At 40.5% G+C, this 14556-nt stretch overlaps 1 protein-coding gene across 2 annotated transcripts in view; it reads right to left on the bottom strand.

Moving 5' to 3' along the window:
- Positions 1-2420: 2420 nt before the first annotated feature.
- The window catches only part of ZNF613 (zinc finger protein 613), a 15732-nt gene continuing 3596 nt past the window's right edge, over positions 2421-14556 (bottom strand). For both annotated transcript variants that reach the window (XM_023508911.1, XM_003803256.2), the window contains 4 exons: positions 12060-12263; positions 7485-7611; positions 7113-7205; positions 2421-4698 (listed from right to left, as the gene is read on the bottom strand). In XM_023508911.1, the coding sequence (XP_023364679.1) occupies positions 2972-4698; positions 7113-7205; positions 7485-7611; positions 12060-12074 (1962 nt within the window). In that variant the 5' untranslated portion in view covers positions 12075-12263 and the 3' untranslated portion in view covers positions 2421-2971. The remainder of the gene's footprint in view (positions 4699-7112; positions 7206-7484; positions 7612-12059; positions 12264-14556) is intronic.

Here is a 14556-nt window from a genome sequence, read left to right as displayed (position 1 = left end):
TCTAACCAAGGTTGACCATGTGTTGCAAAGAGCACAAGTCACTCATATTGACCCTGTTTTCCTGTATCTAGTAATTTTTCCTACTTCTCATATGCCTACTGCTTTGTTATTGAGACCTCTTGCATCCTTTAGAATCAGTACATTTGAGCACGACACCAAAACAGGTTTCATCTCCATATTATGAAATGCTGGCTTCCCTTATAAAGAATAGTGCTGCACTCTTCAGCTGAATACGTTATAAATGTGAGAGGTATACACCAATGCACCTCATAATCTTCTTTCTCATGCTCTTTTTACATTTTTAAAATGTTGATACTCAGAGGCACAGAGCAGCAGAGCAATTTTGTAATGCACCCAATTTTAAACTTTCTGAGGTGCTATGGAAGCACCCTCTAACTGGTAGTTGGCAGGGGCCTGACCCTGTTCTAATATGTGGGAGAGGACGTGTTTGTGTGTCTCCTAGAACAGCTGACAGCCCTTGTTGGCTCCCTGAATGATGGTTTAGACATGGACCCAGAAGACATTTCGGTGCCATCAATGAAGAAGCAGAGATTGATATCCCAAATGATCTACTGCCAAGCCAAGATGTCCAAGATGAAGCCTCCAACATGGGACAACTGAAGAAACTGACCCATGAAAGAACTGATGTTGTGCAATTTTGTGGCCAGCTAGTCACAGAAAAAAGCTTTTCACAGCTATTGTTTCTTATTAATCTTGTGCAGAATCAGAGTCAAGCAATTCCTCCAACTAAAAATCATTTGTTCACAAATTGGCACTTAGAAATAAAAAGGGAGATGTGGACTGTGAGGTGGCAAGACACCCCACAGCCTGGGAGGCACATTCAAGGAACGGCCCCCAACTGCTTCTCCTCCCTTCTTAAAATAGCAATAGTCCTTTCTCCTTGCTCTGTCTGCCATAAGTCACATAGCTTTTGTATACTTAAAGCACATAGCCTTCTGTCCTTAATCTTTACCCCAGGTACTATTACTTCCCCTCAACCTTGTAAGATGAAAATATTGCCACTCACTTTCCCTGCTGATTTGCAACATTGTTAGTATAAGCAAACTTGTTTAGATACTATATAAATAAAGCTGTCCACACAGTTAGGTGCTGGCTGCAGTCATCAGCTGTGCCAGACCTCCCAATAGCATCCTGATCTCTTGTGTGATCTTTGTCTTGTATGTGTCTTATTTTCTTCATTCCCCACCACTCCCACTTTGGTACATTTACTCTTTGTGCTAGTTCGTGAAACCTGGCCTTGTCTAGGACTTTTTAAGAAAAGGTTTAGAATACTGATCGTTAGAATTTCTTTCCGGTAGTGTAGCCCCTTTCCTATAAAGACAATTTTGACTGATTGTCCATTGGGTCAATCATGCATCAACATTCACCTTCCAAATATACATGTAATTGATTTCTATAGTTAGGTGCCAGGGAATACACATTTACCTACAAACTATCAGGGAATTTAAAATCTGGGTAGAGATAAGACATGGACATTTTTAAAAAAGTTTTCATATCCTATCTTATGTAAGTACAATTGTGTCTTTTCCCTTCGCACTCTAAATAATAATGTCTCTTTAACAAAAAATATCAGACACTTTGATCCTCATACTGTATGTCCCTTTCAGCTAATATAGGTATATTCATTTGCTGTATGGTAAAACTGCTATATACATAGAATATAGCTTTAAAAAGTTCTTGCTCAAAATGTTGTTCATCAATGCCATCACCTACAGTTCTTATAAATGGAATAAATTAGGGAAAACATTTGAGTGTCATGTATACCAACGATAAAACAAACCATGGGATTAGGGTGAAAACTACCTTATAAGGTAACAGCATAGCTGATTGGTTATCTATGAACTTTGAACTTCATTCCTCTAGGGTAGTACTTGTAAGTTCAAACACAATGAAACATGTTATGCTATATTATAGAATTAAATACATTCATAGTTTCCTTTTGAAGGATTTCAGAGTCTAAAATAATAAATTTAGTAATCAAAAAAATACAAGAGCTAATCATATTATGGTCTTGTCTGGAAGTAGAAGACTCATACCAAAAGTGGGGAAGGGTACATTGTGTTATAATGATAATGTTATAATGTTACATATCATTGGTTAACACAATGATATGCAACACAGACAACCTCTTATTATTATTTTTTGAGACAGAGTCTCACTCTGTCACCCAGGCTACAGTGCCATGGCCTGAGTCTAGCTCACAGAAACAGAAACCTAAAACTCTTAGGCTGAAGAGATCCTCTTGCCTCAGCCTCCTGCGTAGCTGGGACTACAGGCATGCGCCACAACACCCAGCTAGTTTATTTTTACTGGAGGCAGCGTCTCCCTCTTGCTCAGGCTGGTCTCAAACTCCTGAGTTCAAGTGCCCACCTTGGCCTCTCAGAGTACTAGGATTACAGGCATGAGCAGCCACACCCAGTTGACAATCTCCTTTTAACTAAGGAGTCAATTACATACCAACTAGGAGTTTGATTCAAGGTATATTGTCCTACAATAAAATATTACTTGCTGTATAATGATGTTAGACTTATGCATAAATCTTTGAAATATTCATCTTCATAGGGTTTGTTTCATGTGCTCTCTTATTTTGAAGATGTTAGTGTTTCATAGTTTTATTTCCATATGATTTCCTCTCACACTTGATGAGGCACAATGTACTACTGACAACCCTGACACATTCATGGCCTACAAAAGTCTTCTAACAGTTTGTCTCTTGCATCAACTTTCTAACATCTACTGAGGTCTTATGTCTCAGCAAAGACTTTTCCTTTCCATAATTTTATTTCTACCAACTATGAGGTCACTGATGATGTGTGATATATAATCACTGAAGACAGATTCCAGATGGATAGGGTCTATCTTCCTATAAAAGACTTTTCTAGTTTCTCCATTCACACTATTTTGTTCTCATTTTATATGCTTATTAGCCACATAGTCATAATGAGCTAGGTTATACTAAAGAGTTTTCCACCTTGAAAGTGCCAAAATTTTTTCCTGTGTGTTTTTTGTGACATAAATTATGATGTAATTGATCACCAAAAGCACTACCACATTCAATGCATTCATGAGGTTTCTCCTCTGTGCAAATTCTGTTGTTTGCTGGGGGCGAATATCTAGCAACTGGCTGTCCCACAATGGCTACACTGCTATTGGTCTGGAACTCACTGTTATTTAATGAAGTCTGAGCAGTCACAGAAGGCATCTGCACAGTCACCATGTTAGCAGGGTTTTTATCCTGAATAAGATCACTTGTACGTGATGAGCTGTGCCTCTCTGAGACTTCCAACTTGACTGAAGCTACACATTTCTCTCTTGCATGCAGCATTCCTTTATGATAAACAAGGCATGACAAGTGTGAGAAAGCTTTCCCACAGTCAGAGCATCCATAGGGTCTCTCTCCTGTATGAGTTCTCCGATGTCTATTAAGACATGACTTATCTCTGAAAGCTTTCCCACAGTCACTGCATGTATAGGGTTTCTCTCCTGTATGAATTCTCTGATGGTTAATGAGACCAGACTTATGTGAGCAGGATTTTCCACACTCACTACATACAAAGGGAGTCTTTCCTGTGTGAAATCTCTGATGAGATATTAAGCATGTCTTCTGACTGAAACCTTTCCCACAATCATTGCATACATAGGGTTTCTCTCCAGTATGAGTACGCTGATGTATAAGGAGATTGCCTTTTTGGATGAAGCCTTTTCCACATTCATTGCAAACATAAGGTTTCTCTCCAGTATGAGTTCGCTGATGTACAATGAGATTGCCCTTCTGAATGAAGCCTTTCCCACAATCACTGCATATATATGATTTCTCCCCTGTATGAGTTTTCTGATGTGCATTAAGTTGTGATTTCCAACGGAATGCCTTGTCACATTCAGTGCATTCATAGGGTTTCTCTCCTGTATGGGTTCTCTGATGTTCAATAAGCCTGGACTTTCTAGAGAATGCTTTCTCACACAGACTGCATTCATGAGGTTTCTCTCCTGTATGAACTCTCTGATGATTAATTAGCCGAGACTTTTTAATAAAACCTTTTCCACAATCATTGCATACATAGGGTTTCTCTCCAGTGTGAATTTTCTGATGTGCAATGAGCTGTGATTTCCAACGGAATGCTTTGTCACATTCAGTGCATTCATACCGTTTCTCTCGTGTATGAGTTTTTTGGTGTTCAGTGAGTCTGGACTTTCTGGAGAAAGCTTTCCCACATTTACTGCATCCATGAGGTTTCTCTCCTGTATGAACTCTCTGATGATCAATGAGGCGAGACTTTTTGAGGAAGGCCTTCCCACATTCATTGCATATATGAGGTTTATCTATCTTTTCAGTTCTCTGATGCTTAATGAGTTGTGAATTTATATTCATAAAATTTCCACATTGAGGCAATTTCATTTCATTATGAAATTGCTCATGCTTGTCATGGAGAAAGGATTGCTCATCTCCATTAAGCTCAATAGAATTCTTGATTTCACAGTTTCTGTTCAGGTTGATTAAACTTAAATTTGATTTTAAAATTTTCTCATGTAAGTCAAATGTGTCATGATTTTGCTTTAAAGGAATATTACTTTTTTTCTGTTGAAGGATGTTTCCAAATGCATTATTATGCTCCACTCTATTCAGATATCTTTGGTTCTGTGAGTGTACCTGTAGATGATTGTCAACTTTCTTGATTTCTAGGAATGAAGAGAATAATAAGTCTTTCTATGAGCATAGAACAGAATAAAACTATCTTTGTGTAGGCTGGCTTTTTATTGACCACACTATTATGTCAGTTTAAAACTCCAAGAAGATTATGTTCACTGCCACTTGGACAAGGATAAAACACAATTTAAATAAAGAAAAGAAAACGTAATAAGCCAGTATATAAACGACACTAGCTCATTCAAAATAAATAAATACTGGTTTAGCTGCTTTCTAAATGTGAACATGTAAAGGATGCTGAACAATAAATTAATTTGCTGTTAGCACTGGACCACAGTAGTTATACCATTATTTTTTTCAAAATGATGAGGAACATAGTCATACAAATAAGAATCTACAAATCATTAAATTATGACTATGGATCAAGCATCATGCTGATGATGGTGACATTCCTTGAAACCAAGGTGTTGGCAAAAATAAAAAAATTTATATTCCTTATTTTCTCTGAGCAGACACTCTAAATTGAGAAAAGCTGAACAAGGAAGCAATGAAAGAAGGTAGATAGAAATTATGGAAAGCGGTTTGAGGGAATAGTGGAGAAGGAAGAGGAAGAGGTCTGGCTATAATGTTAAGAAAGGAAAAACATAGCCGGGCCTTGCGGTGGACTCCTGTAGTCCCAGCAACTCAGGAGGCTGAGGCAAAAGAATCGGTTAAGGCCAGGAGTTTGAGGTTACTGTGAGCTATGATGCCAGGGCACTCTACCCAGGGCAATAAGAGAGACTCTGTCTCCAAAAAAAAAAAAAGAAAAAAGAAAGGAAAATCAAGGCACGGCAGTCAGGATCATACCTAATTCTATAAATATCATGTTTTTTCCTCTACAGCATATACCTATGATAAAGTTTACTTTATAAATTAAGGACAGTAAGAGAGTAACAATAACTACTAATAAAATACAACAATTGTAACAACATGCCAGCATCACACTCTTGCATTTTAGAGACATTAAGTAAAACAAGGGTTACGTGAATACAAGCACTGTGATACAACAGTCAGATCTGATATCCAAGATGGCTATTAAGTGACTAAACATGCAGGCAGCATATACAGTGTCCTGTGATAGTGTAAAATTTCATCCTGTTTCTCAAACTGGTGTGCAATTTAAAACTTATAAATTGTTTAGTTCTGGAATTTTCCATTTAATTAATCTAACAGTATCATTTAGAAGAAATGAAAGCGATGTGTATAATTAACAATTCTATAATGCAATTATGCAAAGTAGGCATGAGGTTTAATGATCTAGATTGGGCTGGAAACGGAGAATGAGAAAAATTTTTTTTAATGCAGTTCAAAGAGAATGAGAAATTTAAAAAAACAACGAAACACACAAACAAAAGAAACAACCAGAAAAGCAAACACTTTAAATAAGACAGCTGAGGGAGGAAAGATTTGAGGTAATTCCACAGTGGCCAGGATAGACTCAAGGAGTTACCATGGAGGTAGGTAAAATATATAGTGAAACCATATATTTTAGTTGAGTTTTGTTGTGTCTAACTTTCTTTTTTTTGAGACAGAGTCTCATTATATCACCCTGGGTAAAGTGTCATGGTGTCACAGCTCAAGCAATCTCAAACTCTTGGGCTTAAGCAATTCTCAGGCTCCCAGGTAGCTAGGACAAGACAGGTGCCTGTCCAGCTATTTTGTTGTTGTTGTTGTTGTAATTGCTATTGTTGTTTGGCAGGCTCAGACTGAGTTCAAACCCACCAGCCCTGGTGTATGTGGCTGGCACTCTAGCCGCTGAACTACAGACACTGAGCCAAGTTGTGTCTAACTTTCTATGAAAGTTAGAAAATATTAAGGGAGATGTCAAACTAAGAGTCTCAAAAGAGAGATAAGTTCAAGTCATTAAAATGAAGGGAAAATTTTAAAGGATATGAGAAGAGAGCAAAAATATGGAAAACAGAACTACTGGAAGACCTCAGAGTAGGAGAAAAGATAGCTAAAGAAATAGATATCTTCAAAGCAACAAAGTGACTTTGGGGAGATAGAGTCCAAGATGGGGGTGGATGTTAGGAAAGGAAAGCAATATAATCAAAAGGTGTAGGAAGGTGCAGTCATCAGAAGACAAGATCTCTTTTTAAGAAGAAACATAGAAGGTGGAATCTCATAGCAAGAGAAGTAGAAACAACAGTCAGGGAAGCTCTGATGGGAGAAAAATGCTGAGACCTGAGAATCCTAAAAAAGAAACCTTTAGGAAAAAAAAATTAAGCTCTAGCTAAAATAAACAGTGATGAAATCCAAGACATGATCAAGAGGTAGACATTCCTTTCAACACCTATAAGAAAAATAGTTATATGGGGAGCAGAATAGGTGGAGTGGCTGAGATGCTTCTGAAGGACCAGCATGTGACTAGCTCTGCTGTCCTCCTTGCTGGCTCTCACCAACTCACCTGGATAGATTTGATTGTGGATTTCATCTGTTACTGTCCATAGTTCTCCTCGTTCCAACTTGGAGAATGGATCTGACTTGCTGGCTTGATATCCTGTTCAAGGGAAATGACAGAAGACTCAAGCTCATAGAATTAAGCCGTGGTCTGTCCACATGGGGTGAATGTTCTATATTAGGAACTACATAATATGTGTCTGCAAAGCAAAGGCTTTTCTCTCCAAAGGGGGCACCTTATTACTCTTATCTGGAACCATAAAGGAGTTTGTAAAAACTACCACTTCAGAGCACCACAGGCCCACCAAAACTTTCAGAAGCTAAGGAATGAAAGTCCACTGACAGGCTCCCTTGAATGACATGGAACAGCTGTCCTTACCCACTGACACCAGGTTACTGTAGTTCTCCAACATTACGTCCCGGTACAGGTCCTTCTGAGTGGGGCCCAGGAGCTGCCACTCCTCCCAGGTGAACTCCAGAGCAACATCTTCCAGGGTCAATGATTCCTATAAAAACAAGATCCTGCTTAATATGGAGTATTTCTCTTTTATTGCTATGGAATACAAAGGACATTGTTCTGCTCATTTTCACCATATAGGCTACATCTACATACCTAGGTGCTGTGATTTAAAAAATAAACATACTGTGATAGAAGCAAAATCCATCTCTAGCACAATATTCTTGTTTTTTAGAGACAGAGTCTCACTTTGTTGCCCTTGATAGAGTGCCACGGCATCACAGCTCACAGCAACCTCCAGCTTTTGGACTTAGGCAATTCTCTTGCCTCAGCCTCCCGAGCGGCTGGGACCACAGGTGCCCGCCACAACACCCAGCTATTTTTTTTGCTGCAGTTTGGCTGGGGCTGGATTCAAACCCACCACTCTTGGTATATGGGGCCGGCACCCTATTCACTGAGCCACAGGCACCACCCTCTAGCAAAATATTCTGCAATTGTGCAGTTATTCATCAGTTAATAAAATCATAAGTTCCTGTAAGAACCAATCATTTAATTCTCTTGCTTATACTCTTTTTCTTATTTCTTAGCACTTATCTGCCAGGTACTAAATATCAAGATAAATAAAGCATATTCCTACATTCACCATGAATCTTCATGCCCAATATTAGAATTAAAGATGAAGAAACTCCAGACACTATAACAGCAAGTTTTTATATGCTAGGAGGAATAAAAGAATCTTTCAAAAATACGTCCAAGGAACAAAAGTATATATATATATATGCTTTTTTTTTTTTTTAGAGACAGAGTCTCACTTTATTGTCCTCAGTAGAATGCTGTGGCATCACAGCTCACAGCAACCTCCAACTCCTGGACTTAAGCAGTTCTCTTACCTCAGCCTCCCGAGTAGCTGGGACTACAGGTGCCTGCCAGAACACCCCACTATTTTTTTTGTTGTTGCAGTTTGTCCAGGGCCACGTTCAAACCTGCCACCCTCAGTATATGGGGCTGGCACCCTACCCACTGAGCCACAGGCACCACCCGAACAAGAGAATATTAAGTATTGTTAAGAGTGGGTGTGGTGGCTCACACCTGTAATCAGATTGCTTGAGCACAGGAGTTTAAGACCAGCCTAAGCAAGAGTGAGACCCTGTCTCTACTAAAAATAGAATAATTAGCTAGGTGTGGTAGTGAGCACCTGTAGTACCAGCTGCTCCAGAGGCTGAGGCAAGAGGATTGCTTAGGCCCAAGAATTTGAGGTTGCTGTGAGCTACAATGTCATTACACTCTACCCAGGGCAACAGAGTGAGACTCTGTCTCAAAACAAAACAAAACAAACAAAAATCCAGTATTATTAAGATGGACTAAAGGTAGTGCTCAGTGGGTAGGTCACCAGCCACATATAACAGGGCTGGTGGGTTTGAACCCAGCTCTGACCTGGTAAGACAACAATGACAACTGCAACAACAAAAATAGCCAGGCATTGTGGTGGGTGCCTGTAGTCCCAGCTGCTTGGGAGGCTGAGGCAAGAGAATAGCTTAAGCCCAGGAGTTTGAGGTTGCTGTGAGCTGTGACACCACAGCACTCTACCCAGGGCGACAGCTTGAGACTCTGTCTCAAAAAAAAAAAAGACAGACCAAGAAAATACCTAGCATTGCTTAAAAGCCATTAACATACATATTTTAACAATTACTTACATTTACATTATCAGGTGTGTTAGCAGCATGCATTGAAGAGATAACCAGTAAACTGGTAAGTAGATTTGAAGAAACTACCCAAAATGTACAAGGAAAAAATGACATAATATACAAAAGATAGATTAACAAACATGGAGGATAAGTAAAGTTTAGCACTTACCAGACTAGTTTATGAAAAAGGAAATACATGGCATAGTGCTATCCAAAGATCTAAGCAATAAGATGGATAATTCTGGCCGAGCCAGTGGATTGCTTGAGCTCAGGAGTTCAAGACCAGCCTGAGCTGAAGCAAGACCCTTTCTTTATGGAAAATAGAAAAATCAGCTGGGCATTGTGGCAGGTATCTATAATCCCAGGTGCTCAGGACACTGAAACAAGAAAATAACTTGAGCGCAAGAGTTTGAGGTTGCTGTGAGCTATGACACCACTACACTCTATCCAAGGTGACAAAATCAGACTATGTCTCCAAGAAAAAAGAGATAAATACTTCTGTAAGATATATATGCACATACAGATACATACATATACATATATACACGCACACAGTCATACACAGCTTAACAGGGATGTGTTCTGAGAAAGATGTCATTAGGCAATTATATCATTGTGCAAACATCAGAGGGCACTTACATACCTAGACGGTAGAGCCTGCTATACACCTAGGCTGCATGGTAGAGACCATTGCTCCCAGGCTATAAACCTGTACAGTGGTTACTGTACTGAATACTACATGCCACCATAAGATGATGATAAGTACTCGTGTATCTAAGTATATCTAGATATACAAAAGATATAGCATACCACTGGTATAAAAGACAAAATGATACACTTGTATAGGGCACTTACCATGAATGCAGCTTACAGGACTGAAGTTGCTCTGAGTGAGCTGGACAGTGAATGTGAAGGCCTAGGACATTACCATTTACTACTGTAAACTTTATAAACATTTTACACATGGTTTATACCAAATTTATTTTATTTTATTTCAGATTAATGTGAGAGTACAAACAACTAGGTTACAATGTTTGTATTTATTAGAGTCCCTATTATAGTTGTGTCCCGCACCCAGGAAGTATTCCATGTACCCTTATATTGTGCCCACTAAGTGAGAACACACCAATCCTCTTCCCTCTTCCTCTTCCCCCCTCCTCCCACTTTGAATTGAATTCAGGTTTTCCTCTTGTGTGGGCACGTATTAGTCTACTGGATTCACATTAGTATTGCGTACATTGAATACTTGCCTTTTCCATTCTTCTGATACTTTACTAAGAATGTGTTTCAACTCAATCCAGGTTAATACAAAAGATGTAAGGTCTCCATCTTTGTTATGGCTGAATAGTATTCTATTGTATACATATACCACAGTTTATTAATTCATGCCTAGGTTGATGGCCATTTAGGTTGTTTCTATATCTTGGCAATTGTAAACCGAGCTGTGATAAACAATCTAGTGTAAATGTCCTTATGGTTAAATGATTTTTTTTCTTCTGGGTAGATGCCTAGTAAAGGGACTGTGGAATCAAATGGAGGGTCTACTTTGAATTCTCTGAAGATTCTCCACACTTCTTTCCAAAGAGGCTATATTAGTTTGCAGTCCCAGAACAGTGTAAAGTGTTACCTTCTCTCCACATGTGTGCTAGCATCTGCAGCTTTGCGACTTTGTGATGTGTGCTATTCTCACTGGGGTTAGGTGATATCTCACTAACCTTACTTTTTTTTACAGACAGAGTTTTGCTTTGTCACCCTCGGTAGAGTGCTGTGGCATCACAGTTCACAGCATCTCCACCTCTTGGACTTAGGTAATTCTCTTGCCTCAGCCTCCGGAGGAGCTGGGACTACAGGCACTCTCCGCAATCCCCAGCTATTTTTTGGTTATAGCTGTCATTGTTGTTTGGCAGGCCTGGGCTAAATTTGAACCCACCAGCTCTGGTGTATGTGGCTGGTGCCCCAGCCACTTGAGCTACAGGCAGGCCCCACAGGTTAAGGGTTCAGTCCTGTAAGACCAACCCCACTTCAGACAACAGCCACAAGTGTGGGTCTCCATGTTACTCATACTTCTGTCAACTGCACTACAAATTTGGGGCTTCTCACAACATACCCTCAGGCTCAGTAATTAATCAGAACAGCTCACAGAACTCATGAAAGCACTTTACTATCATCAGGTTATTATAAAGGAAACAACTTAGGAACAGCCAATTGAGAGAGATGCACAGGGCAGGGCATGGCAGGGTATGAGGATGGCATAGACATCCATGCACACACCACCCACCCTGCATCTCAACATGTTTACCACCCTACAAGTTCTCCAAACCCTATTGTTTATTACATATGCATGATCAATCACATCATGGGCCACTGGTGACTGAAGTCAAATAATATCCAGCCCCTTTCCCCTCCCTGGAGGAGGTTGGAGGTACAGATTAAAGTTCTATGCTTCTAATCAAGGCTTGTTTATTCTGGTCACCAGCTTTCATCCTGAAGTTATCTAGGGGTCTGCCAAGCGTCACCTCATTAGAATAAAAGAGGCTCCCATCACCCTTCTCACTCAGGAAATTCCAAGGGTTTTAGGAGTTCTGTATCAAGAACTAGGGACAACCACCAAATATGTCTATGACTCCATATCTATGAACAATGTATGTGTATTCCTGATCCTACTTCGTCTAGATAGTAAACTTAAGAGTCTACATTTATTCCTGCACAAATACTGCTTTACCAATTTATACTTTCCCATTTAATTCAACTGATTTAAAGTTCTCCAGAAATCAATCCCATAATGAAAGAAAGAATCAAACAAACAAGTCACCTGGGCCTTGATCATTTTCTTCTTTTATTGGCATATGGCCAGTAACTAGGAAGCTGTGTCCGTAGTCTCTTCTTGAATTGTACTAATTTCTCATTAGAAATCGTAGTCTGTAGTAATGGTGTCCCTATGAATGATGATACCGAAGTCCTGAAACCTCTTTTCCTTCACATGACGTGCCTTCCTCATTGTGCCAGGACCTGTTGGCTGAAGAGTAAATTCACTTTGAGTAGACATCTCCTCTGAGTCCAGGTGCTACCATGGCTGCTGTGCATGCACCTTAACTCAAGGCCAGCTCTAAATGTCCCTGTATTTGGGGCCCCAGAACCTTTTATAACCTGGGATTACAAAACCTAAGATTCGGCTCGGCGCCTATGGCTCAAGCGGCTAAGGCACCAGCCACATACACCTAAGGTGGCAGGTTCGAATCCAGCCTGGGCCCGCCAAACAACAATGACGGCTGCAATCAAAAAATAGCCGGGTGCTGTGGCGGGCGCCTGTGGTCCCAGCTACTTGGGAGGCAGAGGCAGGAGACTCGATTGAGCCCAGGAGTTGGAGGTTGCTGTGAGCGTGATGCCTTGGCACTCTACCCAGGGGGATAGCTTGAGGCTCTGTCTCAAAAAACAAAAAACAAAAAAAAAAAAACCCAGCACTTAAGATTCTAGATGTACAGGTACTATGTCTTTTTTCTGTGAAGAAGTGGGGATGACTGCGACAGGAGAATGGGAAAGGAGAACCAGAACAATATGATGCCACAATACCACTAAGCAGCTAGGTCTGTTCTCTAGAAGCAGAGTACCATTCCCAAAATACACGTATGTACCATATATAAAGCCATAAAGAAAATTTCCACAAATTCTTAAGCACCATTACCAAACACACTATGTTCACTAACCATTGCTGTGTTAAAGAAACAATGAAAGAAAGTCAATATAAAAGAAATTAAAATACATAAAACAAGACTATATATTATTTTGGGGTATATATGCATTTACAAAACTAATTCGAAAGAATGGCTATCCTTGCAGAAGGAAGAAGGGAAATGGAATAGAGATTATAACTAAATTTGGACTTACATCAGTTTATTTCTTTCTAAAAAGTATCAACAACAGGGCGGCACCTGTGGCTCAAAAGGGTAGGGCGCTGGCCCCATATGCCAGAGGTGGCAGGTTCAAACACAGCCCCAGCCAAAAAAAAAAAAGAAAAAAAGGATCAGCAACAGGCCAGGCATGATGGCTCATGTCTGTAATTCCAACACATTAGGGAACCACGGCTAGAGGATCACTTGAGACCAGGAGTTCAAAACCAGCCTGGGCAACACAGAAAGATTCTGTTTCTACAGAAATAAAAATTAGCCAGGCATGGTGGTGCACACACCTGTAGTCCCAGCTACTCAGGAAACTTAGGCAGGAGGATCACTTGAGCCCAGGAGTTTGAGGCTGCAGTGAGCTATGATAATGACACTGCACTCCAGCCAAGGTAACACAGCAAGACCCAGGCTCAAAAAAACAAGCAAACAGGCTTGGCGTCTGTGGCTCAAGTGGCTAAGGCGCCAGCCACATACACCTAAGGTGGTGGGTTCAAATCCAGCCCCGGCCCACCAAACAACAATGACGGCTGCAACCAAAAAATAGCCGGGCGTTGCGGCGGGCGCCTGTGGTCCCAGCTACTTGGGAGGCAGAGGCAGGAGACTCACTTTAGCCCAGGAGTTGGAGGTTGCTGTGCACTTTGATGCCACAGCACTCTACCCAAGGGGACAGCTTAAGGCTCTGTCTCAAAAACAAACAAACAAACAAACAAACAAAAAACAACAAGCAAACAAACACAAGACTAAGTCCATTATGGAAATTCCCAATGAACAAAAATGGTAGAGTAGGTAGGTCCAAGGGCCCATCCCTCCATAGAAACATTGAAAAAACAACCAAAACTGAAACAAAAACTGTCAAAAAATTTGTTTTACAGAAGTCTGAAAAACAATCAGGCTTGGCACCCATGCTCAGTAGTTAGGGTGCCCACCACATACATGGAGGCTGGAGGGTTCCAACCCAGCCTGGGCCTGCTAAACAATGACAATTGCAACAAAAAATCAGGCTGTCGTTGTGGTGCCACCTGTAGTCCCAGCTACTTGGGAGGCTGAGGCAAGAGAATTGCTCAAGCCCAAGAATTTAAGGTTGCCGTGAGCTGTGATGCCATAGCACTCTACCAAGGGTGACATAGTGAGACTCTGTCTCAAAAAAAAAAAAAAAACAAACAGAAAAAGAAAAACAATCAAAGATTTACAGCAACAGACTGAATGTTGAGTCAAAATAAAAGGCAATGTGAGACTGGCAGAAAAGCTCTGTGCCATTTTTTCTATTTGCCCAGCTCAGTGGTGGAAGATCGCAGCCAGTATTCTTTTTTTTTTTTGAGACGGAGACTCAAGCTATCCCCCTGGGTAGAGTGCCATGGCATCATGCTCACAGCAACCTCCAACTCCTGGGCTCAAGCGAGTCTCCTGCCT

This window comes from Otolemur garnettii, unplaced genomic scaffold (assembly GCF_000181295.1).
Source record: "Otolemur garnettii isolate 467f Iridium unplaced genomic scaffold, OtoGar3 scaffold00288, whole genome shotgun sequence".
Taxonomy (NCBI): Eukaryota; Metazoa; Chordata; class Mammalia; order Primates; family Galagidae; genus Otolemur; species Otolemur garnettii.
Note: the sequence above shows the minus strand (reverse complement) of the source record. Positions and strands in the feature narration are given on the sequence as shown.